The sequence below is a fragment of the Onychomys torridus genome, chromosome 1 (genome assembly GCF_903995425.1).
Source record: "Onychomys torridus chromosome 1, mOncTor1.1, whole genome shotgun sequence".
Lineage (NCBI taxonomy): Eukaryota > Metazoa > Chordata > Mammalia > Rodentia > Cricetidae > Onychomys > Onychomys torridus.
The window spans coordinates 28723637-28748016 of record NC_050443.1 but is presented as its reverse complement, the minus strand read 5'-3'; the positions used below and the strand labels follow the sequence as shown (position 1 = coordinate 28748016).

Genomic DNA, 24380 nt, shown 5'->3' with positions numbered 1-24380 from the left:
CTCAGGAGGCAGAGATCCAGATGGATCTCTGTGAGTTCAAAGCCACCCTGGAATGAGATTGACTCAGTCTAGAAAGAAAGAGAGCCAGACAGTAGTGGCACACACTTTTAATCCCAGCACTTGAGATCTCATGCCATTGCTTGGGAAGCACACAAGCCTTTAATCCCAGAATGGGTGGTGGAATCTGCTTTTATAGGTCACCTGTACATGTGCATTTGGGTTTACATAGGTATGCCATGCATGTGCATAGATTACACAACCCAGGGCGCACAGATTACATAGGACATGAGGCCCTGGGGTGACTAAGCATTTTGCCTGACTGCTGGACAGCACATGTGCAGTGAGTAGGTAGGAAGTTGCTACAAATTATAACAGTTTCTGCCTGCGGGAAAGGACCACTTCCCTTGGCATACACCTAGGGTTACATATCAAAGCTCCTTGGTCCCTAGTAACATGAGCTAGTCATGAATATCAAAGCACCCACACTAGCCTTCTGACCTTTCTCTCCCTCCCTCCACTATGGCAGCTCCCAGGCTGTTCTAGATCCCTTCCCACCCTGTTCTTTATAACACAAATTGCTTTTGCCTCCATCTTCTCTCTGCACTCTCCTCTCCGTCCCTGGCCCTGGCCAGTGTGCCCCATTCTCTGCTCCCCAACTCAGACATAGCCACGGTATCTCTGGGCTCCCCCAGATATCTCAGGCTGTTCTCTTCCATATTCACATATTTACCTGTGTTTCAAATGCACCCATGGAGCAGTCAGTCTGTGGTTACTGTTGTGTCAGTCTGACAGAGAGAAGGTCAGAAAGGTTTATTTCTGAGTTTCAGAGGGATGCCAGGCCATGTGTGGTGAGGCTCATGGGGGCATGTACAACTCTGTCTGCAGCAGCCGAAGTGTGAAGCAGCAGCTGGCACAGAAGGCTCAGGCTGAGAAGCAAAGACCATAGGCACAGCTTTCAAAGTTCTGCCCTCAAGGACCCACTCCCCTTGGCCATGCCCCCTTCCTAAACACTCCACAGCCTTCAAGACAATGCCACAAGCTGAGGACCGGGTACTTAAAACCCATGGGGGCACATTTCAGAGTCAAATACGTTCAGATAAACATGGGCTGGCAAGTTGGCTCAGTGAGTAATGGTACTTGGGGCCAAGGATGATGGCCTGAGTTTCATCTCTGAAACATACAGGGTGGGAAGAGAGAATCAATTCTCACGGTTTGTCTTCTGACCTCCACACCTGTGCCATGCCATGAACGTTTGGTGCCTGTCCTGGAACTTGCTCTGTAAACCAGGCTGACTTCAAAGTCACAGAGATCCACCTGTCTTGGCCTCCCGAGTGCTGGCATTAAAGACATGCACCACCACCGCCACCACCCGGCTTCAATTTCATTTTTGAGATGGTGCTGTTATGTAGCCCAGGTTAGCCTTAAACTTTAGATTCTCCTGCCTCAGCTTCCCAAGTGCTGGGGTTACTGGCATGTTCCACTAGCAATCTGTATCTGTAGATACAAAGCCCTTTAAGTAAACAATGGCAGGGAACAAAGGACTTTTCCAGCTTGGGTGGCAACCGTGAGGCACAGCTGGTGTTCTGTGTGGGAATAACATCAGGGAAGGCACAGTGGCTGCAGAAGGGACCCAGAGGCAGGCACAGGAGGGCCATGTCACTGGGTCTTGGATGCTCTGAGAGAACTTGGCTTTCAGCTGGAGAGGCATAGCCAGGGCAGGGCTCTGAGCATGGAGTAATCTGGCTCTATCATTCACATACTCCCTCGGACAAGTTTGGGGAGCAGACTCTCAGGAGTGGGTGGGGTAGGGGGCATGCTGTTAGGATGTGCAGATAGGAGGTGATGGAGGCTGGACCAAGCTGGGAGCAGAGAAGGGAGAGAAAGTTACATCCACATATAATGACCTTGAGACCCCAAAGCAAAGGCTCTGCCTAGAACCTTTCCAATCTGGTCAAAGGTGGGAGGGGACCAGGATGCAGGAGCCTTGGCTGCCAGTTTAGCAAGCTTTGAGGGGGGGGGCAAACCTTGTTCTCTGTTCTTTTCCTCACCACCTGTACCTGATACTGGCCTGAAAAGGAGTGAGATGCAAGGTACTTGAGTGCCCAGTGTCTGCCTCAACCTCTTGTGTCTGCAAACGAATGAGGAGTGAAGGGCACTGCTGGGCCCACTATCTTATCAGTAAGTCTCAAACACAAACTGAAAGTCAAGGTCACAATGAGGTCCACAGGCTCAGCAAACATTCCCTGGGGCCAGCCTGGGCCAGGCAAGCAATGCAGAACACACAGTGCATACTGGGATATCTGGAACCTGTCTTCTTGGAAGTGCAGAGTGGGAATGAATTGTCACCAAATGGTGACAACTCAGGGCTGTGGTGGAGCATTACTGAAGGGAATGGTGAGGCCTGAAATGTTACTTTTGTGTTGCAATGCCGTGACAGAAACAGCCTATTGAACTATCTTTTGACTCATGGTTTAAAGGATCCAGTCCTTAGCCACTTGGCTCCATGGACTATGGTAGAACATCATGAAGGTGGGGGTGTCTGGAGGAGGAGACTCACAATAGACAAAGCAGATGACTTTTGTGAAATAGAGAGTCCTGGGACTAGCTATAACCTTCAGAGGCACACCACAAATGGTCCACCTCCTCCAGGTAGGCCTCCTGAAGTTTCTAGAACCCCTCAAACAGTGCTAGCAGTGGGCCAGCATTCAGTACAGGAGTATTCACACACACAGACTCAGCATTCAGTACAGGAGTATTCACACACACAGACTCAGCATTCAGTACAGGAGTATTCACACACACAAACTCAGCATTCAGTACAGGAGTATTCACACACACAAACTCAGCATTCAGTACATGAGTATTCACACACACAAACTCAGCATTCAGTACAGGAGTATTCACACACACAACTCAGCATTCAGTACATGAGTATTCACACACACAAACTCAGCATTCAGTACAGGAGTATTCACACACACAAACTCAACAGCTGGCATTGGGGAGAAGAAGAGGAAGAGAGAGGGAGGAAGTGGGGAGGGAGGGAGATCATCAGACAGACAGAATATGAATATGAGGCTGTGGTGGGGAAGCCAAGGGAAGTCGTTGATCCACCCTGGGCCAAGAATCGTCTTGGAATGATCATTTTATTTATTAGAAAAAAATTGCTTTATTTATTTATTTTTGTGTGACACACACACACACACACACACACACACACACACACACACGGGTACACCCTATGTGTGCTCAAGTACTCACAGAGGCCAGAAGAGAGTGTTGGATCATCTGCAGCTAGTGTTACAGGTGGTTGTAAGCTGTCTGATATGGGTGCTGGGAACTGAACTTGAGTCCTTGTACGAATAATATGTACTCTTAAGCACTAAGCCAACTCTCCAGAACCATGCTGGTGTGCGTGTGCGTGCGTGCGTGTGTGCGTGCGTGTGTGTGTGTGTGTGTGTGTGTGTGTTACCAAGGATGAAATCCAGGGCATTGCATATACTAGGCACTAAACCACACCCCCAGCCCCTCACTGGGGGATTCTAGGCAAGTGCTCTACCATTGAAATGAACATTTTGAAAAACAGAGGGTCCTCAATCCCAACAGGGAAAACAGTATGAGGAAGAAGGCTACAGCAGGCATCTGGGCCTTTTCAGGCTTTGGAAGTATATATGTACAGGAAAGTCTGTCAAATTCCCCTATAATCTGTGTGATGTTCTCCTTCTGTTTAATGGTCTCTCTTCTGACCCTTCTTTCTTAGGGGAAGAAAAATACATTAAATTCTGACCATTGTTCAAAAACAAGCTTGCAATTCTCCTGTGTGCCTCAGGTTCAGTGAGATATGCCCTGCTGACTTGTATAGAGACTTCATCCCAGAACACCCGCCATTCTCGAAGCCTTTGTCCTTGAGCTGTGCCAGGAGCTTCCCATTAGCCTGAATGGCATTGCACAGTTCCCCATCCCCACTCCATGGGCTACGGTCCCTCCAAGGTACCAGACGTAGCCAGATACTTCTCAGTCCAGGTACAGCCTGGAGGTAGAAGTCTACATGTTCACCACCTAGAGATGGCGTTAGTTGCTTATACACAGGATAAAAGGATAATTTTATCAAGCAAGACGCTCCTCCCAAACATACAGGATTGAGTACCACCTGGAGATTGCATAATCAGAGAAGCCGGTGAAAATGTTCAGTCATCAGCCTGTCTGCCGGTGCACACTTGAGATGAACGACGCCATGAGGACAGTGCGAGTTGAGGAAGGCTGCAGCAAACACTGCCTTCGGGTGGTCAGCTGTAGGAGGCCGGAGCATCGGAGACATTGTCCGGGTCTGGAAAGCGGCTCTCTAGCCACAGGAGCAGGCAGTGAAGGGGCGGCATTTAGTAGCTGCACAGATTCCAGGTTCAGACGACAGTTTTACAGACTCAGGCTTAATGGTGAAATTATTAAGGCCGCTCCACGTAGTTGAAAGGGAGGTTTATTTTGTGGGGTAACTTACAGGTGAAGGGACAGGTAACAGGGTCTGGGAAAGGTGTGGCGCAGTCTGGCAGTGTTCTCTGGAGAACTCTGCTCAGTCTACCTCCAGCGTCCAGGGTCGGGGCACGAAGAGAGCAGGCGCATCCGGATCTTGGGTCTTCAGGGTCCTCTCTCGGCCCCACCTTGTAGGCATGACAGTTACCAAAGCCTCAGTGGGGGTTGGAACTTCCAGATCAAAGCTGGGATGGCTACCCACTACACAGGCTCAGGGCAATGGCTGTTGTGGACGCAGGCTCACATGATAGGTATGTGAACTTGGGCTCGGGCAGTGACTGTGTGGATGTAGGCTTAGGCAGTAGTTATATGTATTCAGGTTTTGGCAGTGACTAAGTCATAGGCATCCCCAAATGTAGGTTCATTTCTAGGCTGTTCAGACTTAGATGAGGTATGTCCCGACACGATGCTCTGCAAAGGACATATCGCTTCTGTGTTCCTGCCCAAAGTGAGCCACCCAAATTTAATCACTAAGACCCATCAGCAGATGAAAGCTGAGATCAAAAGCCACAAACGAGATACACTTCCAAAACGCACGTCAAAGAAGCCAGGGAAGGCGGGAGAGACGAAGAGATGCCAGCACGAGGGGCATGCCAGCTCTCGTGAGGCACAATCTGGACCAGCTCCTGGATGGCGGTGGGAAAACTCAGAGAGTCAAATAAATTCTCACACTTAGATAAAAGCGCCTTATCTCTGTTAACTTTTTGAAGTTGTTCACCTGACTATGCTTAGGTCAAAAATGTCTTTATTCATAGGCAGCAGCTGCCTGAATATAGTTAAAAAGCATCTTGTTCCTAGCCAGGCATGTCTGTAGCCCCAGCATTTGGGAGATGGAGGCAGGAGGGTTAGGAGTTCAAGGTCATGGGTCACAGGAGAGACCCACAAAACCCAGACAAACACAACTTCCTATCTACGGGTCTTCTAAATAATTCAACCAGAACAAAATTAAAATCTCTTGATCTGTTGATCAATCCATCAGTCTATTGAATTGTATCTATCTATCTATCTATCTATCTATCTATCTATCTATCTTTCTATCATCTATCTATTTATCTATCTATCATCTATTCATCCATTGATCTATTTACCTAACACAAATGCACCAAATTGCTAAAATGTTCATTTTACGGTTTCTGTAATGTACAGATCTGAAATATTTAAATATTAATCAACGCTAATATTAGCTTGTATTAAAATTTACAATAGTATAATAACACTAAGACTTGAGAGAGAAGAGAAAGCCACAGAGGGGGAGGCCAAAGGGGGCTACCCTATGTTGGCAGAGGTCCGTAAAGCATCTTAGTCAACCATCTGCTGCCACGGATGGTGTTGGTACCCTTACCCCCATCTGTGACTTTGTTTGCAGATGTGACCCCTTCCCTCCCACAGCTTCCCCAGGTCCTGAGCATGTTTGGGGCAGAGGCTGGTAGGCCAGGGTGGGGGTTTGAAGATGATGCATCTGAGGCATTCCCAGAGAGTGAGACTTCCCAAGAGCCTGCTCGGTGCCCCGGGCTTGTGCATGGGTGCTCCCACCCACCACGAAGCCAAACCCTGTTCACACTCAGGGATGGTGTGCTGGGGGCAACAAAGGCACGCAAGTCCTGGCTCTCCCCCACGTGGATCCCAATGGCCAAGTGAATAAAGTACAATGCCAGATTGGAGCGGGATGTGTGGTTGGTGGAAGTGAACGGAATGCTATGGTACAGCAGAGCTTCAGGGAGGACCCTCAGAAAAGGTGGCATTAGCACTGAGACTGCAAGGAGATGAGAAAGCACCACACAGATCTCTGGAAAAGGGAACCAGAGAGTCGGTACTCCAAATGCCAAGGCCTGGGGACATGAATGACTTCAGTCTGTGCAACGTGTAGCACATGAGGGATCCAGCGTGGGAACTGAGACAGAGAGGCTAATCAGGGTAGATCTCACAGGAAATATAAGGAGTGAGGAGGGAAAAGCTTGTGAGTCGAGGAACGGCACCAACTTCGGCATGCTCAGCTCAGATGAGGTTCCTCGGTGTTCACTGCTGCGCTGTCAGTGTGCCTGTCTCCTCTTGGGGCTCCTGGAGTAGGATGGGCATCTTCAGCCAGCTGGGTGTTGCCCAGGTGACCTGCTCCCAAGGAGGACATTGCCATGGCAATTATCTTATCAGCTACACCTACACATGTCCTTGGAGACATGCTCACTGTGGGAGGCCTGTGCAAAAATCATACAAAAGTCCTATGTTTCCCCAGCCTAGCCTCTCCCTGCTGCCCCCAGGGATCCCTGCCTGGGGAACGTGGAGGGATTTCCCAGACTTCCTGACACCTGGCACCCAGCTCGGACAAGGGCCATTAGATACAGCCTGTCCCCAGTGTGCACCTTTGTTTCTCTGAGCAGACTGGCATGGGGATCGGGAGTGGCTGGGAGCTGTGTGCGGCAGCTAGAGGTTTAGCATGCAGTCAGGACCCCATTTAACTCCTACAAGCCTCTGTTTCCTGCCTTGTACAGTAGGAATGATAGATTTGATCTCACAGGTGACTGTGCACATGTTTTAGGGCTTACAAGAGGATACTGTGCAGGTGATCTGCCTGGTCCTGACTTGACCATGTCCTAGACTAGGGTTGAGCAAGTGACTTGACCTCTCTATGCCTCAGTTTCTCCACCTGTAGTGGGTATTCCTCACCTTGAAGAGTTTCTGGAAGATTAAATGAATGAATATGTGGAAGCCCCCAACACATGCCAGCATGAAGTGAAGTTTGCTCCTCTCCTGGTTGATTTACGGCTGTCACAGCCCAGGGGCTCCTGATCTGAGTGACAAGTGGCAACAGGGTTTGGGCAGGTTGGGACAGCCCAGTAGAAAATGTCTGAGTTGTCCAAGCCTGAAGGTTACCCCAAGGAGCCTCCTAATCAGCTGTAATCAGCTGGTTCTGCTCCGCCCCACCCTCCCTGGGTATATCAAGCCTGGTCCAGACCCTAACTGAGCTCTATAGACCAAAGGGGGCAGAGCACGGGCACAATGGGGAAGGCAGTGAGTGGCACCTGGGGATGTCTGGGGCTGTGTGTGTGTCGGGGGGTTAGAAGTCCTATTGACACCTGATATCTCCTTTGCTCCATCCCATCCTCAGGAGAACTACGAACTGTACTCAGTGGAACTGGGGTCTGGCCCTGGTGGGGACATGGCTGCCAAGATGAGCAAGAAGAAGGCGGGTGGTGGGGGAGGCAAGAAGAAGGAGAAGCTGGAGAACATGAAGAAGGAGATGGAGATTGTGAGCATGGGAGCTAGAGCCTGGGCAGGATTGGGGTGGGGGCTGGGAGCCCATCAGTGGGCAGGGTGGGGCTGTGAGAGCCAGTCAGTGAGAGTCCTGTTCCGTCCCCCAGAACGACCACCAGCTGTCAGTGTCTGAGCTGGAGCAGAAGTACCGGACCAGTGCTACCAAGGTGAGTTAGGAGTGGAAGGGCATAGTGAGGGGGAGACGGACACAGAGAGAAGCACCAGAGAGCAGCGTGTGTGTGTGTGTGTGTGTGTGTGTGTGTGTGTGTGTGTGTGTGTGCTGGGAGGTGGATAGATGAAGAGAAAGGGAGAGATACACAGAGAGAGGGAGAGAGAGGAAGAGAGACATGGAGAAAAGGTGAAGAAAGGCCTCTATAGAGAAACAGGAAAGGGGGAGAGGAAGGGAGAGATGGAGAGGAAGAGAGGAGTTAGAGACTAAAGAGAGAGGGGAAGTGAAGGGGGAGAAAGAAAAAGATGGAGGGAGAGAGGAAATGGGGGAAAGAGGAGAAAGAAGAGAGAAGGAGGGGACAAGAGAGGAGGAGAGAAAAGAAGGGTGAAGGTAAGACCCTGTGGCCTCAGCCATGACCACACCTGCCTGTCCCCAGGGCCTGACTTCAAGCCTGGCAGCTGAGCTGCTGCTGAGGGATGGGCCCAACGCACTGCGGCCTCCTCGCGGCACTCCCGAGTATGTGAAATTCGCCCGGCAGCTGGCAGGCGGTCTGCAGTGCCTCATGTGGGTGGCTGCTGCAATCTGCCTCATTGCCTTTGCCATCCAGGCCAGCGAGGGTGACCTGACCACAGACGACAACGTGAGTGGAGGAAGCTTCGGGATAACCCTGGGCAACGGTTACACTGAGCTCAGGACTCCCAACAGATGGATGTAGAATGAGGATATGGAAACATTAAGATGAAGTTCTGAGACAGGGATGGAGGCCGGAGGACACTGGGCTATGGGACAGACCCGAGGACATAGGTCACGAGGGACTCTGGGATGGGGGAACACAGGTGGGAAATGGAACTACAAAATCTAAGAGGAAATAAGAACATAGGGCAGGTCAAGGACATGGGGCAGGGGACACAAGCACTTGACTGAGACATAAGGAACACTTAACACCAGACACAGCACACAGAGACAGAGAGGGCAGAGGAAATGGAGTTGTAGAGAGGACATTGGATACGTGTCAGGGTCAGATGGAGGACATGGGGTGACATGTGTGACTGGACATGGGCTTGAAAAGTCATAGGTCAAGTGATGTGGGATTGGTACTCAGAGGCACACAGACTTGGCATTTGGGACATATAGATACCAATCACGGCGTAGGTCTGCAGCACTCCAGGGATGGAGACCAGACATAGGGACTGGTGGGCACAAGGGCACAGGGTGGCATAAGGATTAGAAAAAACAATATGAAACGTGGAACAGAAACACCAGGAGACATGTCAGATGCAGGCCTTAGGGGAGGCAGGAGTAGACCAAGAAACATGGAACCATGTGGTGACATGGGAGATCGGGAGCCAGGGACTGTGGGATTAGGAGCGTGGACACAGACACTGGAGATATAAGGCAAGTGGATTGGTATTTATAGACCATGGGGACCCGGCTTGGATTGCAGGAATAGCACATGAGACTTCTTGGTAGAGTGAAGAAATTCCAGGAACACCAGGGGACTCTGAAGAGGGACAGTGGCCTTGAAGAGGGGGCTTCTAACGCCTATGTATAAACCCTTTGTGCGTCTCATTTTGCAGCTGTACCTGGCACTGGCACTCATTGCTGTGGTTGTAGTTACTGGCTGTTTTGGCTACTACCAAGAGTTCAAGAGCACAAATATCATTGCCAGCTTCAAGAATCTCGTACCCCAGGTGCTCCTTCAGCCTGCTACCTCTCTCTTCAGATTCCCAGAGTCTCTAAACCACCCCAGGCCATGTCCTGCCATCTCCAGGGGACCTATCCCACCAGCCCCAATCTGTCCTTATTTGTGGCTTCCATCTCCTGTGCTAGCCTTCAGCTCTTCCCAATTATCACCCCCCATGACTCCATGACAGTAAGCAACTTCTGTTACCATCCCTGCTCCACAGCAAGCCACTGTGATCCGAGATGGGGACAAGTTCCAGATCAACGCAGATCAGCTTGTGGTGGGCGATCTGGTAGAGATGAAAGGCGGGGACCGTGTCCCAGCAGACATCCGAATTCTGTCAGCCCAGGGCTGCAAGGTGGACAATTCCTCACTCACCGGAGAGTCTGAGCCGCAGACCCGCTCACCTGAGTGTACACATGAGAGTCCCCTGGAGACCCGCAACATCGCCTTCTTCTCCACCATGTGTCTGGAGGGTCTGTGAAGCATTGCTACCCTGCCCTGAAGCCACACAGCCTCCACACTTCCCGTAGCAGCCCCTTTCTGTTTTCTCTGATGCATGCCACAAGCCTTCCCACCACAGAGCACTCCCCTGATGCCGCCCACCCCACCCTGAGCTCTCCTCTCCATGGCAGGCACAGCACAGGGCCTGGTGGTGAGCACAGGTGACCGTACCATCATTGGGCGCATAGCATCGCTGGCCTCGGGTGTGGAAAATGAGAAGACGCCTATTGCAATTGAGATTGAACATTTTGTGGACATCATTGCGGGCCTGGCCATCCTCTTCGGTGCCACATTCTTTGTGGTGGCCATGTGTATCGGCTACACCTTCCTGCGGGCCATGGTCTTCTTTATGGCCATTGTGGTAGCCTATGTGCCTGAGGGGCTGCTGGCTACTGTCACAGTGAGTAGGGGAGACAGAAGGAGGTTCAGGGAACAGAGAGCTGCTTGTCTGATCATCCCACCAGACTTCCACCCATCACCTCGTACCATCCATCCATCTGTTCCCCTCCCCACCCAACATCATCCATCCATTTAGTAAATATTTACCAGGTTGCTCTGGGCTGGCCCCACGGCACACACCAGGGCTCAGAGATGAACAAGCGGGTCCTGGACTAAGGAAGATGAGGTCCCGTAGGAAGTCAGCCCCAGCCCAAGACCCACCTAGAGAAGGGAGGTTCGGAAGTCATCTTCTCATTTCCATTGGGTTGATATGAGCTGGGAGAGGGCTCAGAGAGAGTATCTGGTGATTCTGGGGATGGCATGGGCTGCAAACAGCTTGGAGGGAAGAACAAACCCATTTTGCTTTTTGGCTCGAAGAGTCCTGCACTCAAAGTATAGCAGCTGGAGTCGAGGAAGGAGGCAGAGGGCTGGTGGCAGGGCCTGGCCATGCCTGTGTCCCCCATCTGCCTGCAGGTCTGCCTGTCACTGACAGCAAAGCGTCTGGCCAGTAAAAACTGTGTTGTCAAAAACCTCGAAGCAGTGGAAACCCTGGGCTCCACATCAGTCATCTGCTCAGACAAAACTGGAACTCTCACTCAGAACCGTATGACGGTGTCCCATCTATGGTTTGACAACCACATCCACACAGCGGACACCACGGAAGACCAGTCAGGTATGGAGGAGGGAGGGGAATGCGCTAGAACTGGATGCAGTTGGTGGCCTGACAGGGAGCCTGGGACAGGCTTTGCATTTATGAGAAGTGGCAGGTCCAGGATCCTGTGAGGGAGTTTAGCAGGTCTGTGAAGGGAATCTGGACTCCTGGAGGCTCAATATGGTGTTCCAAGAGAGCTCTGTCTTGGGATACGAAGAGAAGTGGGGTACTATCCATGCCTGATAGTGCAGTGGGAGGGGCTCTGCTCTGGTTTGGGAGGTCGACTCCCTTGAGGTCCCAGCCCTGACGTCTAGTCTCCAGGGCAGACATTTGACCAGTCCTCTGAGACGTGGCGGGCGCTGTGCCGCGTGCTCACCCTGTGCAACCGCGCCGCCTTCAAGTCTGGCCAGGACGCAGTGCCGGTGCCCAAGGTGAGAGACAGGGGGACTCCAGAGAGTGATGTCGGAGCCTGGTGACACCGGCTCCGACCCTCACACTGGACCCTGTTCTCAGCGCATCGTGATCGGAGACGCGTCTGAGACTGCGCTGCTCAAATTCTCGGAGCTGACGCTGGGCAACGCCATGGGCTACCGGGACCGCTTCCCCAAAGTTTGCGAGATCCCCTTCAACTCCACCAACAAGTTCCAGGTGCGCTGCTCATTGGGCATGATCCACAGCAGGCCAAGCCACAGTGGGAGGGGGCCTCTTACTCTTCCAGACGAGGCTCAATTTCATGTCAATCCCGCCCACATTCAGATAGACCACGCCCACACACCAGTCCCTGCTCAACCAAACCTCACCCACAGCACCAGGCAGAGGGGCATTTCTGCTTCAGGGAGGACCCTGCACTCTTAGGCCCCGCCTCCTCGTGCGACCACGCCCCCAACCATGGCCACACCCATCGACCCCGCCCCCCCCAAGTCATGGTCCCGCAGCTCCGTCCCTCCCTCCGCCCACAGCTGTCCATCCACACCCTCGAGGATCCGCGGGACTCCCGGCACTTGCTGGTGATGAAGGGCGCCCCGGAGCGCGTGCTGGAACGCTGCAGCTCCATCCTCATCAAAGGCCAAGAACTTCCCCTGGACGAGCAATGGCGTGAGGCCTTCCAGACTGCCTACCTCAGCCTGGGAGGCCTGGGCGAACGCGTCCTTGGTGAGAGACGCCCTGGGAGAACAGTGTGTAAAGAGAAATGGGCGCAGCCCCCTCCAAACTGCCTGGCCAAGACCTGACTTTTGTTTTTGTTTTGTTGTTGTTGTTGTTGTTGTTTTTTCCCGTGTGGCCCTGCAGATGGAGCCCACGGCCTTGCAGCTTTGTGCGTGCTAGGCAAGGCTCTATGGCTGCTGGCCCTAACTTCTCCCCCCTCTGGCCCAGGGGCTGGTCTGCCCCAGCATCACCCTTGATTTCCCTTCACTGTGTGGGTCCTGACCGCATAACTGACACTCTCCTGGCTTCACCCTGACTACCCTTGTACTTACTTTGCCTGTGCCGTCTCTTTTTCCAGCCCTTGCTCCATCTGTGGTCCTGTGTCCTCTTGACTTTATGCTCTTTCCTAGTCCTTGTCTCCATGCTGGACCTCCCCAGGACCCTTGTCCTGTTCTCAGCGCCAGCCTTACTGTTCACCCTGGCTGTCCAGAACTCCCTCTGCAGACCAGGCTGGCCTCCAACTTAGAGAGATCCGCCTGCCTCTGCCTCGGAGTGCAGGGTTAAAGGCGTGCGCCACCATGTCCCTCCTCTGATTTATCTGGGATCCTCCCAACTTTTGCCTTCCCCTTTAAACTTCTCTAACCCCTGGGAATCCTGGAAGGCACAGACCCGTGGTCCAGTTCTGCCTTTCACTTAACATTGAAAGAAATGTTTCCTCTCTCAGCCTCCCTGCATTCCTTTCCTCCCTCCTTCCCTCCCTCCCTCCCTTCCTCCCTTCCTTCCAACAACCTAATGTAGCTCAGATTGTCCTGGAACTCTGGATCCTCCTGCCTTTATCTCCCAAGTGCTGGGATTACAGGCCATGCCTGGCTCTGAACCTCAGTCTCTTCATATTCAGGGTGGGGGTGCACCTCATAGGGTGAGTGAGGATGGGCTCAGGCTCCAGCATCCACAGGTGCTAGCACACCATCTGCCCAGACTCCTCTCCTTTTCATTTTTCTGTCAGGTTTCTGCCTGCTCTACCTGAATGAGAAGGACTACCCACCTGGCTATACCTTCGACGTGGAGGCCATGAACTTTCCAAGTAGTGGCCTCTGCTTTGCGGGACTCGTATCCATGATAGACCCTCCCCGGGCCACCGTCCCTGATGCTGTGCTCAAATGCCGCACGGCAGGCATCCGGGTATGCCAGCTGGGGATGAGGACAGATGACGGAACCCACCTGTAACTGTCCTGAATTAAACTGTACTGGTTCATGATACAGAAGTTCTGGGGAAGGAGGCTCCATGTGTAACTGTATCCAGGGGCTCGGGGCAGTGAGGACGCTGCCTCCCTGGTTCTAGTTCCCATTATGTCTCTTCTGGCTTTGATCTCAAGGAGCACTTCAGTGTGAGCGTGCAGGGAAGACAGCATGCCTCCACTTGTGGCAGCTTCATTTCCAGCTCCCATCTCTCCTGTTCAGTCGGGTCACACGTTCATCCCCAAAGCAGCTGTGGTGGCTGGGGGGGTGGCTGGGGGATAGAATGCCTTGGTTGGCCGCCTGTGTCTGGGCTTACTTGCTCGGTCTTGGCCATGGAACTCCCTTTAGTCCATAGCCTGGGAAGAGCCACTTAGCCGTCTACCTGTGTCTCCAGCACCTCAGGCATGCTCTTGCCTCAGGACCTTTGCACCTGGCCTTTCCTTCTGCCAGAAGTGTTCTTCTGACACCTCTGTGTGGCCAACTCTTTCATGTTTAGGTCTTCTCACATATGTTGCCTCCTCAGTGAGGTCTTCTTTGTGCACATTTAAGCCCCTGCTTCCCTCAGTGGTTTTATCTCCCCAATGTGCTGTGCAGTTCACTCACTTATCTTGTCTACTTTCTATCCCCCTGCATTAGGATGTCAACTGTGTAAGGACAGGGACAGTTGTCTCTTTTGTCCTAGGCACAGCAGGTGGTCATGCTTGCAGAATAGTGATGTGTCAGCAGATATCTACCAGGGAGGATCGGTCACTGGTCTGAAGAGGTAAGGGTGTGCTGGTCTTCCCACAGGTGATCATGGTGACCGGTGACCATCCCATCACAGCCAAGGCCATCGCAGCCAGTGTGGGCATCATCTCAGAAGGCAGTGAGACAGTGGAAGACATTGCTGCCCGCCTCCGCATGCCCGTGGACCAGGTTAATCGGAAGTAAGTGCTCATCAGCCCTCCCTGTGCTTCCTCCTCACCCCCTCCCCCCATAGTGAGACCCCAGTGAGACCCTCTCCCTCCTGCAGGGACGCCCGGGCCTGTGTGATCAATGGCATGCAGCTGAAGGACATGGACCCATCTGAGCTGGTGGAGGCACTGCGTGCCCATCCTGAGATGGTGTTTGCTCGCACTAGTCCCCAGCAGAAGCTGATCATTGTGGAGAGCTGTCAGCGACTGGTGAGGCCCTGCTGAGGAAAGTGGCAATGGGCTAGGCGGCCATGGGCTGGTGTCTTTCTGACCTCCTACTCACCTGCTGCCCTCAGGGTGCCATCGTGGCTGTAACAGGGGATGGTGTGAATGACTCCCCAGCCCTGAAGAAAGCTGACATTGGTGTAGCCATGGGTATTGCTGGCTCGGATGCTGCTAAAAATGCTGCTGACATGATCTTGCTGGATGACAACTTTGCTTCCATTGTGACGGGCGTGGAGCAGGGTCTGTGCCCTTCGAGGGATGGGGCAGGCCATGAGGGCTCAGGAGGAAGCTGGCTGGGAGGAGGTTGAGGTACTTGCTTTGCCCCCCCAGGCCGACTGATCTTTGACAACCTGAAGAAGTCCATCGCCTATACACTGACCAAGAACATTCCAGAACTGACACCCTACCTCATCTATATCACTGTCAGTGTGCCCCTACCCCTTGGGTGCATCACCATTCTCTTCATAGAACTCTGCACAGACATTGTGAGTCTCCAGTCTGATCCTTGGGTCCCCTACCCCATTGTGCCCCCAGACATACACTCATGGATGGACATGATGGACCAAGATCATTATGAATATTTTTAGATCAACAGACATCCAGAAATAGACACAGAGGTTGGCAGAGAGTCACGGATATAGAAGACTTACAGACACTTAGACAAACAAATACCAGTTGGGTGCATGACTAGAATCCTAGCACATGAGAGGCAGGGGCAGGAGAATATCAAGTTTGAGGCCAGCCTGGACTACAGTGAGACCCTGCTAACAAAACAAAACAAAACAAAACAAAACAAAAAGCAAGAATAACTAGAGTTGTTTGCAGACATAGGTATATAGCCATGAGTAGTTCACAGACAGATATCCCACAGCACACACAGGGCAGACCTCCTTGTGATGCAGCCCTGAAGGCAGCAGACACGGGCCCCTTTTGAAGAGTGTGCTCAACACCTTACCCATGCTGATTCAGCTATGTGCACGCTAATTTACTTGATGTTCTCCTCACAGTCCTCAGGACAGGCTTTCTTGTGATTCTTGCCACCTTGCTCCTAAGGCACAGACAAGCTGAGTGGCTTGCCCCAGGTCCCTCAGCTAAGGAGTGACCCCGGCTGGGATCTGAGCTCAGGCAACCATGTTCCCTAGGACCTGATCAGTCCATTCTGCTGCCATCCCAGCAGTGACTGCCTCTACACACACACACACACACACACACACACACACGCACACACGCACACACGCACACACGCACACACGCACACACGCACACACGCACACACGCACACACGCACACGCACACTCACAGGCACACACACACACAGAGACAGAGAGAGACAGAAAGACAGAGAGAGAGACAGAGGGGAATATGAACAAAGAGACAGGATCAAAGAAATAGAGTAAGGTCTGGTGTTACAGTTTGGGAAGCAGAGGCAGGAGGACCGTGAGTTCGAGGCTTTCTTTAGCTACATAGTGAGTTCACAGTCAGCCTGGGTTACATACAAACCCTTAGAGAGAAGGGTGGGTGAGGGGCAAGGGAAAGAGAAGGGAGAAGAAAAGCATACCAACAGGAAACAGACCGGAGGACCACAGCATAGAGAGCGGAGATACAGAGAAAGAGGAAGCATGGTAAGGAGGGGGAGGGGGAGGGGCAGCCAGAGGGCAAAGGCTACTGGGAGTGAAGCAGACATTTGCCAAGTGTGCTCATGCACACCTGTAATCCTAGCAGGGATGCTTGGGAGAAGGTAGGAAGAACAGGAGCTCAAGGCCAGCCTCAGCTACATAGTGAGTCTGAGGCCAGCCTCAGCTACATGAAACCCTGTCTTAAACAAAACAACAAAAGGCAGGCATTTGTATGGAGATGGACACTGGGACTCATGTGACCCAGACATGCCAAGTGGCCCAGGTTGTCGGGCAGGTGTGGCTGTGTGCGGCTGCAGGACCTCCCTCCTGTTCTTACCTAGAGGTGTGTCTGTGAGGTGGCTGGCTTTAGAGTGAGAGGCGTCAGTGGCCCAGGCTACCCCCAACCTTGCATCCTTCTGCTCCTGGCTAGTTCCCATCTGTGTCCCTGGCATATGAGAAGGCCGAGAGTGACATCATGCACCTGCGTCCACGGAACCCCAGGCGGGACCGGTTGGTCAACGAACCCCTGGCTGCTTATTCCTATTTCCAGATTGGTAAGCCTGTCATCCAAGACTGGGATCCCTTGGCACTGCCCACCTGCTGTGGGCTTCCTGGCTGGGGCTCTGGGGCTCGGTTGCTATGTGTCCTGATCTATTCAAGGTGGCCTTGCTGGTCCCAGTGTATAATGCTGACCCTGCTCTCTTGGGGTCAGTGCTTGGTCTTTGGGGGTTCTCTCTGTTTCTCTGTGTGTGTTTCTTGTATTTTGAATCCCATGTCCCTGCTCTGTGTATGTGCTTGGTTCTGGTGTCTGTTTCCATCTCTGTTCCCACACTCCTGTGTCTCGCCTTCTCCAGGCGCCATTCAGTCATTTGCAGGCTTTGCTGACTACTTCACCGCCATGGCCCAGGAGGGTTGGTTCCCTCTGCTGTGTGTGGGGCTGAGGCCACAGTGGGAGGACCACCACCTACAAGATCTTCAAGACAGCTACGGCCAGGAATGGGTGAGCTCTGTCTGCCATCCCTTCCCACTTCCTCCTGCCCAGTGCCATGTACCTTTGTTGGGGTAGTTCAGCCAGTGTCTTGCACCCCTCCCTGCCTGCCTCTGTAGTTGCTGTGGGGAGGAGACCTTCCCTCACCATCCTTGGCTCCACCTTCTGCTTCCGAGGCTCCCAATAGAGGTGGCCCTCTTGCTGAAGACAGACCACTTTATCTCAGGCTCACCTGGTTGTCTCCTGTCATTTCCCCCATAATGTCATTCACACAGAGTTCTGGTGTGTGGCACCTATTTCATTGAAGACTTCAAGGGTAGTGTGGCCAGCTGTGTTTAGTTTGTCTTGAAGAATAACATGTTCCCCATAGCCACTGTCACAGTTAGGAATGCAGTCTAGGCCAGTGGCAGTGGCACACGCCTTTAATCCCAGCACTCAGGAGGCAGAGTCAGGCAGATCTCTGTGAGTTCAAGGCCAGCCTGGTCTATAGAGCGAGAACCAAAAACTATACAGAGAAACTCTCAAAAAAACAAAAACAAACAAACAAACAAACAAACAGAATGCAGTCTGGAGCTAGCCTGGATTCACTTTACTATATGGATCCTACAAGCTGTGTGGCCTGTCCGTGCTTCCCTTCCCAGTCTGTTCCAGAAGAATTCACATCATCTAAGAATTCACTTGAGGGCTGGAGAGATGGCTCAGAGGTGAAGAGCACTGACTGCTCTTCCAGAGGTCCTGAGTTCAATTCCCAGCAACCACATGGTGGCTCACAACCATCTGTAATGAGATCTGGTGCCCTCTTCTGCAGGCAGAATACTACATACATAATAAATAAATCTAAAAAAAAAATAATTCAATTGAAATTCAGTTCTCAGGTCCCACTGGGGCCTCCGATCAGCAGCTCTGGGAGTGAGTCTGATGCCTGTCACTCTGCTGTTTTACTGGGTGGATGAGAGAGATGCTGCGCTGGCTGCCTGGAGCACAAGTGACTCCCACACTGCTGGCAGTGATTAAGATGAGATAGATAAGCTATGTGAGGTCCAGGCCAGTCAGGGCTGCATCGTGTCTCACACACGCAGAGTGGTGTCGAAGGAACAGCATATAGAGCAGCTGCCCCCCATGTGGGGTATGCGTTCTCTATTGCTCACGTCCCTCTCTCTGCCATCTCCTTGGCCCCTGTCACTTTTCTGAGGATCCTCCAATTCTCCTTCCCAGGCTCCTTCCTTGGTGTTCAGGGAAAACCCCATGGTCCATTGGTCAGCTCAGGCAGAGCTACCCAAGCCCCTTCAGATGCTGCGGTCCTGCATCCCCAGCCCGTGATGTGAGAGAAGGGAGTTTAGGGATCTCAGTGCCCAAGAGGTGGCAGAGGCTCTTGGCCCACCCAGGCTCAGGCTGCCTCTGTCCCTTCCTGGTCTGCAGACATTTGGTCAGCGTCTGTACCAGCAATACACCTGTTACACCGTGTTCTTCATCAGCATCGAGATGTGCCAGATTGCCGATGTCCTCATCCGCAAGACACGCCGCCTCTCTGCTTTCCAGCAGGGCTTCTTCAGGTGTCCCCAGCTGTCCCCAGCCCTGCCCTCTAGTCCCCAGTCCCAGAGCCTACCAGTTTCCAACCAGCAAATGCCAGCACCAGATGTAGTGAGCTGGGTGCAAACCATGGAGATATGACCTTATCAGCAGGCCCGCAGGGTCCTTCCTTACCTCAGCTAAGGGCTGAGGCCAAGAGGGCCAGCTCCTGCTCCTAGGGACGGCCATTACAGTCACAGCTTTAGGGCATCTTCCCACTACTGTGACATCTGACCTCCCTGTCCCTCCTGCTTTCCAACTTCAGTCGGTCTGTCTCTGCCCCAGCCCGAGCCCTTCCTCCCCAACAGGAACAGGATCCTGGTGATTGCTATCGTGTTCCAGGTCTGCATCGGCTGCTTCCTGTGCTACTGCCCAGGGATGCCCAACATCTTCAACTTCATGCCCATCCGGTGAGGAGCTGTGAGGTGCTGCAAAGGGATGGGAGGTGTGGCACACAGACCTGGCACAGCCTTGATCCTGCCATCCCTTGCCCGTTCTTCAGGTTCCAGTGGTGGCTGGTCCCCATGCCCTTCGGCCTCCTCATCTTTGTCTATGATGAGATCCGGAAACTTGGAGTTCGCTGTTGCCCAGGGAGTGAGTGTGGAGGCTGGGGGCCTGGCAGTGGGGACTGAGAAGCCCTCAGACCCCTGACCCTTAACATAGGACTCCAAGCCTTTGGCCCTCGAAATCAAACCTTTAGTACTTATAACCTGTTCTTGCTTGTGTAACCCAGCACTGAGTTTCCTTCCTCCTCTCTCCTCCAGGCTGGTGGGACCAGGAACTCTACTATTAGAGGGCCTGCAGCCTTCAGTAATCTCTCCATCTACTAGCAGCATGATGGGGATGAGACTTATGGGTAGCCACCGAAGCATCTATGCAACTGATTCCCAGCCCTGGCCGTACCCACTTCTGCAGCCCATACTGTTCCCCAAAGTTCCATACCCTCTTGGAGCAGCCACACCCCAGCCCAGACTTCTGAGGTGGGAGGGGTTAGACTAAGCAGGTGGCAGTTACTCTGGATATATGTCCATCCCAAACACTCCATCTGGACAGGTTGCCTGGGAGCTGTTACATACCCGTCATGTTCTGCTGGACAGTAATAAAACCTGACCACATCAACTGTGCAGTCACATGTTTACCAGTTCCCTTGCCTTCCCACAAACCTACCACAGGGCTGCAGTGTCTGAGGGACGAGGGAGGAACTTGGAGTAGGGATTCAAACAGATTCCCTTGGGAAATCACTTCCCATTTCTTTGCCTAAGGCACCCAAACTTAAAGACAAGCTGGGATATGACCTCAGATACCATTCAGAGTGGCCTTGAATCATTCCACTACCCCTTGAGCCCTGTATGGGGTATTCTCAGTTGCACCCTCCTCTCCAGCTTCTTGGCACAGGGATAAAAACATCCACAGCAAGCAGCCTGTTGCCAGGGTCCACAGGGTCATCTCTGATTCCATGTGCTGGCACCTGTGCCCTTGTGTCCTTACCAAATCATGGGGGTTCTCCCACAAACTCCCGCCTCCTGAAGAGCCAGCTCCTCCAGTTGCTGGGAATGCCCCATCCCCTTCCCTGGGAACCTCTGTGTCAGAAGCTTGTTTCTCCTTCTTGTTGACTGTCCCTGCCCCCACCCCGCAAGCCCTCATCTCTGTCATGCCTGTCCCCAGCCTCTCCTGCTGGGACGGAGGTAACTCACACTGGCCTTTCCAGCATGCTCAAACCTGCTCCCATTTGCTGTCCAGTCTCCCTGACACAGGGTGGATCTCCCTGGGAAGTGTGGGAGGCTCCTGGGAGCTGTCAAGCCCTAATGAATGGTATCCTGGACTCTTGCTCCTTACCTGTCACCTCCCCACTTAGCCTACTACCAATCAACTGTCACACCTCACTTACAGGCTTCAAGCGATTTCCCTACTCTGCTGAGGGACTCTTCCACCAGGCCTTCTGGCTTGTCTCTTTCCATATCACCACCATGCACAGCTTCCAAAACCCCAAACCAACCCCGGTAAAACTCCCACTGCCCTGGTCAACATCATAGCCAGACAGCAGCTCTAGACCCTCCTACTGGACTATGTCTCAAGCCCTGCTGATCTGGAACCAGAGTCTGATGCATCCCAGAAGCCAGGCCATCAGTCCTACCCAGGCCTTTCCATCTGCTCCCACACTTCCTTTTCTGCTTGGCCACTAACTGGTCCTCCCCTAACACCCTCCTACCTACAGGTTGGGTAAGGTAGTTTCTGTAAGGTAGTTCCAGTAAACCCTGTTTTTCATCCAGACCTCTAACCACAGCCCCGGCTTCTCCATTAGGACCCTGGTTAGTTCCGTCATCTCTATGAAGGGACAGGCAGGCCTCAAGGCAGGGCTGTACCAGAAACTGATCCCAGAGTATATCCAGTGTGCACCCTATCCACTCTCTGAGCATGCACAGTCAAGGACATTCTTTACTCTCAGTACACAAAGCTACTGGGATACTCAGGGCACCGAGGAAGGGTCAGGGAAGGAGGTAGGCCCATGTGATGGAAAAATGTGCCTTTTGTAAACAGACGGTCATGTCGAGCCTAAAGGAAGTGTTCTTTCCTATGTCTAAGGTTAAACAAAATGCAGAATCTTAAGAGCCCAGTGACAGTGGGAAGACCAAGGCCGAGAAGTGCCTTCCCAGGACTGTAGGCTTTCCATCGAGGTGGAGCTTAAATGGACATTCAAGGCCTTGGTTCTGACACATCCTTCTCAGGAAGACGGAGTGGATGGAGCAAAGGCCTGGCCCAATGGCCCACAACGGGCATGATCATCGTGGTGGAATCAGTATCTAGGACAGTATCCAAGTTGGTGGGCTTAGGCGCTATTTGGCTATTTAGCTGACCCAGAACTCCACCTTAAGAGACTTAGGCCAGGATTTAAGCTGAAGGCTGCAGAACTGAGTCGGAAGCACGGAGCTCAGAACCAAGGACCTCTTCAGAGTGGTCTGTGGCTTACATGATTATAGGAATTTGACTAGGGAAATCATTCCAAGGAGCAGCTCTAGCTATATCAAGGGCAAGGGCTACTGTCAACTGTGCAATGGGTACCTAGTTAGATAGGTTTCAAATCCCCCCACCCCCACCCAGCTGTCACACAGTGGATGGATCAGAGTGGGGAAGGAGGGACTGAGTGTTGGAGGTAGCCATTCTAGGGAAGAGGGCTCAGATCAGCTGTAAGGAGAGGAGGAATTCCCTCCACCCAAATGCCCCTCTTCAACTCTAGTATGCCCATTCCTTAGCTTATTAAACAATTATCAAGCCCTCAAGCACCCATGGGGGGAAATCAGAAAGTCTGGCCAGCTTGTCTCCCTGGTTCCAAAGCCAGACAGGTTCTGTGGGACCTAAGTGACACATTCCTAGGATTCATTTCTGAGAGAGAAATGGACACATAAAAAACTTTCCAAACACCATTTACTTCACTAAAATCTGGAGAGAGGCAGCGAAAAGGTACATTAACACCTGGGCCACCAAGCTAGGAGTGTGCATTGACAACAGCAACATACAGGGCCAGGGTGCTAAGGGCCAGCAGTCCTGTCACTACTGCCCGGGCCAGCAGCGCTGTCCAGCTGCCCAAGGAGCAAAGATGGACAAAGGTCCTGTGGGGAAAAATCACAATGAGGATGGAAAGAGCAAACACACCCCCATTTGAACCCAGCCTCAAACCCCAGCTGGCTCACTCCATGACAAAGGCCTTGTAGACACTAAGAAACATCAAGAAGAGAACTGCAGGCCGGAAGGTGTGGTACAAGTCATAGCGTGTTATCATCCAGACCTGAGCTGCTGCCACGATGTAGTGCACCTGTAGGGAGGAGGGAAGGAAGTGGGGAGTTGGGGCCAAGTTTTGGGGAAAGTATGGTTAACAGCATAAAGGTGGGTAGGGACAAGACTGCATACCAGACTGATGTTGGAGTCAATGCTCATCTGGATGTATTTCCAGTCAAATTCAATGCCTCGGGCTCCCACCCAGAGAGGAATGCAGCTGAGGAAGGCAAGGGGGGAGGGCTCTCTAGTACCCAGACCCCCTGGACACCCAGACTCTGATCCCCACCCTCCAGCACTCCTGTGAGACCCAGAAGTCTAGGCTCCAGGCTGCTCCACACACCGGGACATAATGAGCTCAGCAGTGGCCCAGCCCAGGGCAGCAACCATAATCTTGTATTCCCCCTTGCCTGCATTCCGGGACATGACAAGGTTTAGGCCTATCAGGTCTGCCACATCCACACTGGCTTTCATGAATTCCTGTGGGTCGGGTAGAGACGAGTGAACACAGGGGCCAGGTGAACACACTCCTGCCCTCCCTGCCCCTCCCATGTCCAACTCACCCCAATGAAGTCATAGATGCCACCTTCCCAGGTGGGGAAGAAAGTGGCCAAGAACAGCATCTGAGAAAAGAAAGTGGGAAGGTCACCTGAAGGTGAGGGCATTGTGGACAGTGAGTGAGTTGCAAGAGGAGGGCTGGACGCTGGGTTCTGGGGTCATTCCGGGTGGAAGTGGCAAGATCACAAGAGCAGGGGGGAAAGAGAGCAGATGCCCGGTTCCCGAGAAGTCTATTAGTTCACATGGGAATCTGAAGTCTAGAAATGCCGGAGTGAAAGCATGCCTAGCCTAAGCAGCACCATGCGACACCCTGTGGGTGAAATACTGCTTAGCCAACACTTAAGGTGTTTTCTCAGTTTTACCAAAAGTGCTAAGAAAAAGTTGCATCAAGGACTCTCCTGGGCTTCCACCCCTTCTAAGGTATTCGGGCACAGTCCCTAAGCTTTGTCTCGAGGGTGGTCCCATGGAGCGCAACAGCAGCAGATCCGGGGCCCTGAGGTCTGGAATGCCTGGAGGCCAAACACGTGGAGTCCCGGAGTCCCTCACCTTGCATAGCTGCACAAAGAGGTAGGTGACCCCGGCCTGGACACATTTCCAGAAGGCGTTGTACTCGGACCTGAAGAAGTGGGTGGTGAGGGGTCGGCCCAGGACCCGCACCCTTTCCGCCCCGCGCCCGCCCTGCACTCACAGGCCGCTGCACTTGTACGTGATGAAATATGGAAAGTAGGCGAGGGCAAAGCAGTTCCCGAAGTGGAACAGGGTCATGACGCCGGCCGCCCGGTCCCGCCAGCGCGGAACTCGCCCAGCGGCGCCTCCTCTGGGAAAGGGGTCTCGGCCTCGCCGGCACCCGGGCCTGGCGCACACCTGATTGCCGTGGCCCGCGCGCGGTCTTATGGGAATTGTAGTCCGGCCTGGCACGTCGCGCGCCATGACGTCAGAACGTCCCTCGCCCGCCCCGCTGCGGGGCTTCCAGAGCCTGACGCTATTGAGGACCGGAGTTTCGCAGCATCTGCCGTCGGTGGCAGAGATGCGTTTGCTCTCCTTAAGTGGTACCCGGCTCGGAACCAAGCGCCACCTCTTTCTCGCCTATCCGAG

At 52.9% G+C, this 24380-nt stretch overlaps 2 protein-coding genes across 3 annotated transcripts; one reads left to right on the top strand and one right to left on the bottom strand.

Moving 5' to 3' along the window:
- Window positions 1-7492: 7492 nt before the first annotated feature.
- Atp4a (ATPase H+/K+ transporting subunit alpha) lies at window positions 7493-20059 on the top strand. 2 transcript variants are annotated; one of them, XM_036203602.1, is made up of 22 exons: window positions 7493-7533; window positions 7631-7771; window positions 7884-7943; window positions 8382-8585; window positions 9523-9636; window positions 9853-10105; window positions 10265-10533; window positions 11046-11244; window positions 11545-11654; window positions 11737-11871; window positions 12183-12375; window positions 13373-13548; window positions 14395-14531; window positions 14618-14768; window positions 14855-15023; window positions 15114-15268; window positions 16830-16953; window positions 17254-17399; window positions 18807-18940; window positions 19265-19366; window positions 19459-19550; window positions 19721-20059. In XM_036203602.1, the coding sequence occupies exons 1-22, from the start codon at window positions 7522-7524 to the stop codon at window positions 19747-19749; spliced, it is 3105 nt and encodes a 1034-aa protein (XP_036059495.1). In that variant the 5' UTR covers window positions 7493-7521; the 3' UTR covers window positions 19750-20059. The 2 variants fall into 2 exon arrangements, with proteins under 2 accessions (XP_036059495.1, XP_036060220.1); XM_036204327.1 differs by having other exon boundaries at window positions 7522-7533; window positions 14618-14747.
- Window positions 20060-22361: 2302 nt separating this feature from the next.
- On the bottom strand, window positions 22362-24177 carry Tmem147 (transmembrane protein 147). The gene is made up of 7 exons (XM_036185413.1): window positions 23974-24177; window positions 23832-23901; window positions 23291-23350; window positions 23071-23207; window positions 22863-22947; window positions 22646-22767; window positions 22362-22564 (listed from the first exon to the last, which is right to left on the bottom strand). The coding sequence occupies exons 1-7, from the start codon at window positions 24048-24050 to the stop codon at window positions 22441-22443; spliced, it is 675 nt and encodes a 224-aa protein (XP_036041306.1). The 5' UTR covers window positions 24051-24177; the 3' UTR covers window positions 22362-22440.
- Window positions 24178-24380: the final 203 nt, after the last annotated feature.

Coding starts and splice junctions, on each gene's coding strand:
- Atp4a (XM_036203602.1), top strand. Junction 7,772..7,883: donor TGAAGAAGGAGATGGAGATT/GTGAGCATGGGA, acceptor TCCGTCCCCCAG/AACGACCACCAGCTGTCAGT. Junction 14,532..14,617: donor GTGGACCAGGTTAATCGGAA/GTAAGTGCTCAT, acceptor TCCCTCCTGCAG/GGACGCCCGGGCCTGTGTGA.
- Tmem147 (XM_036185413.1), bottom strand. CDS start 24,050: ATGACCCTGTTCCACTTCGGGAACTGCTTTGCCCTCGCCTACTTTCCA. Junction 23,902..23,973: donor ACGTACAAGTGCAGCGGCCT/GTGAGTGCAGGG, acceptor CCACTTCTTCAG/GTCCGAGTACAACGCCTTCT. Junction 22,565..22,645: donor TACAAGGCCTTTGTCATGGA/GTGAGCCAGCTG, acceptor TTTTCCCCACAG/GACCTTTGTCCATCTTTGCT.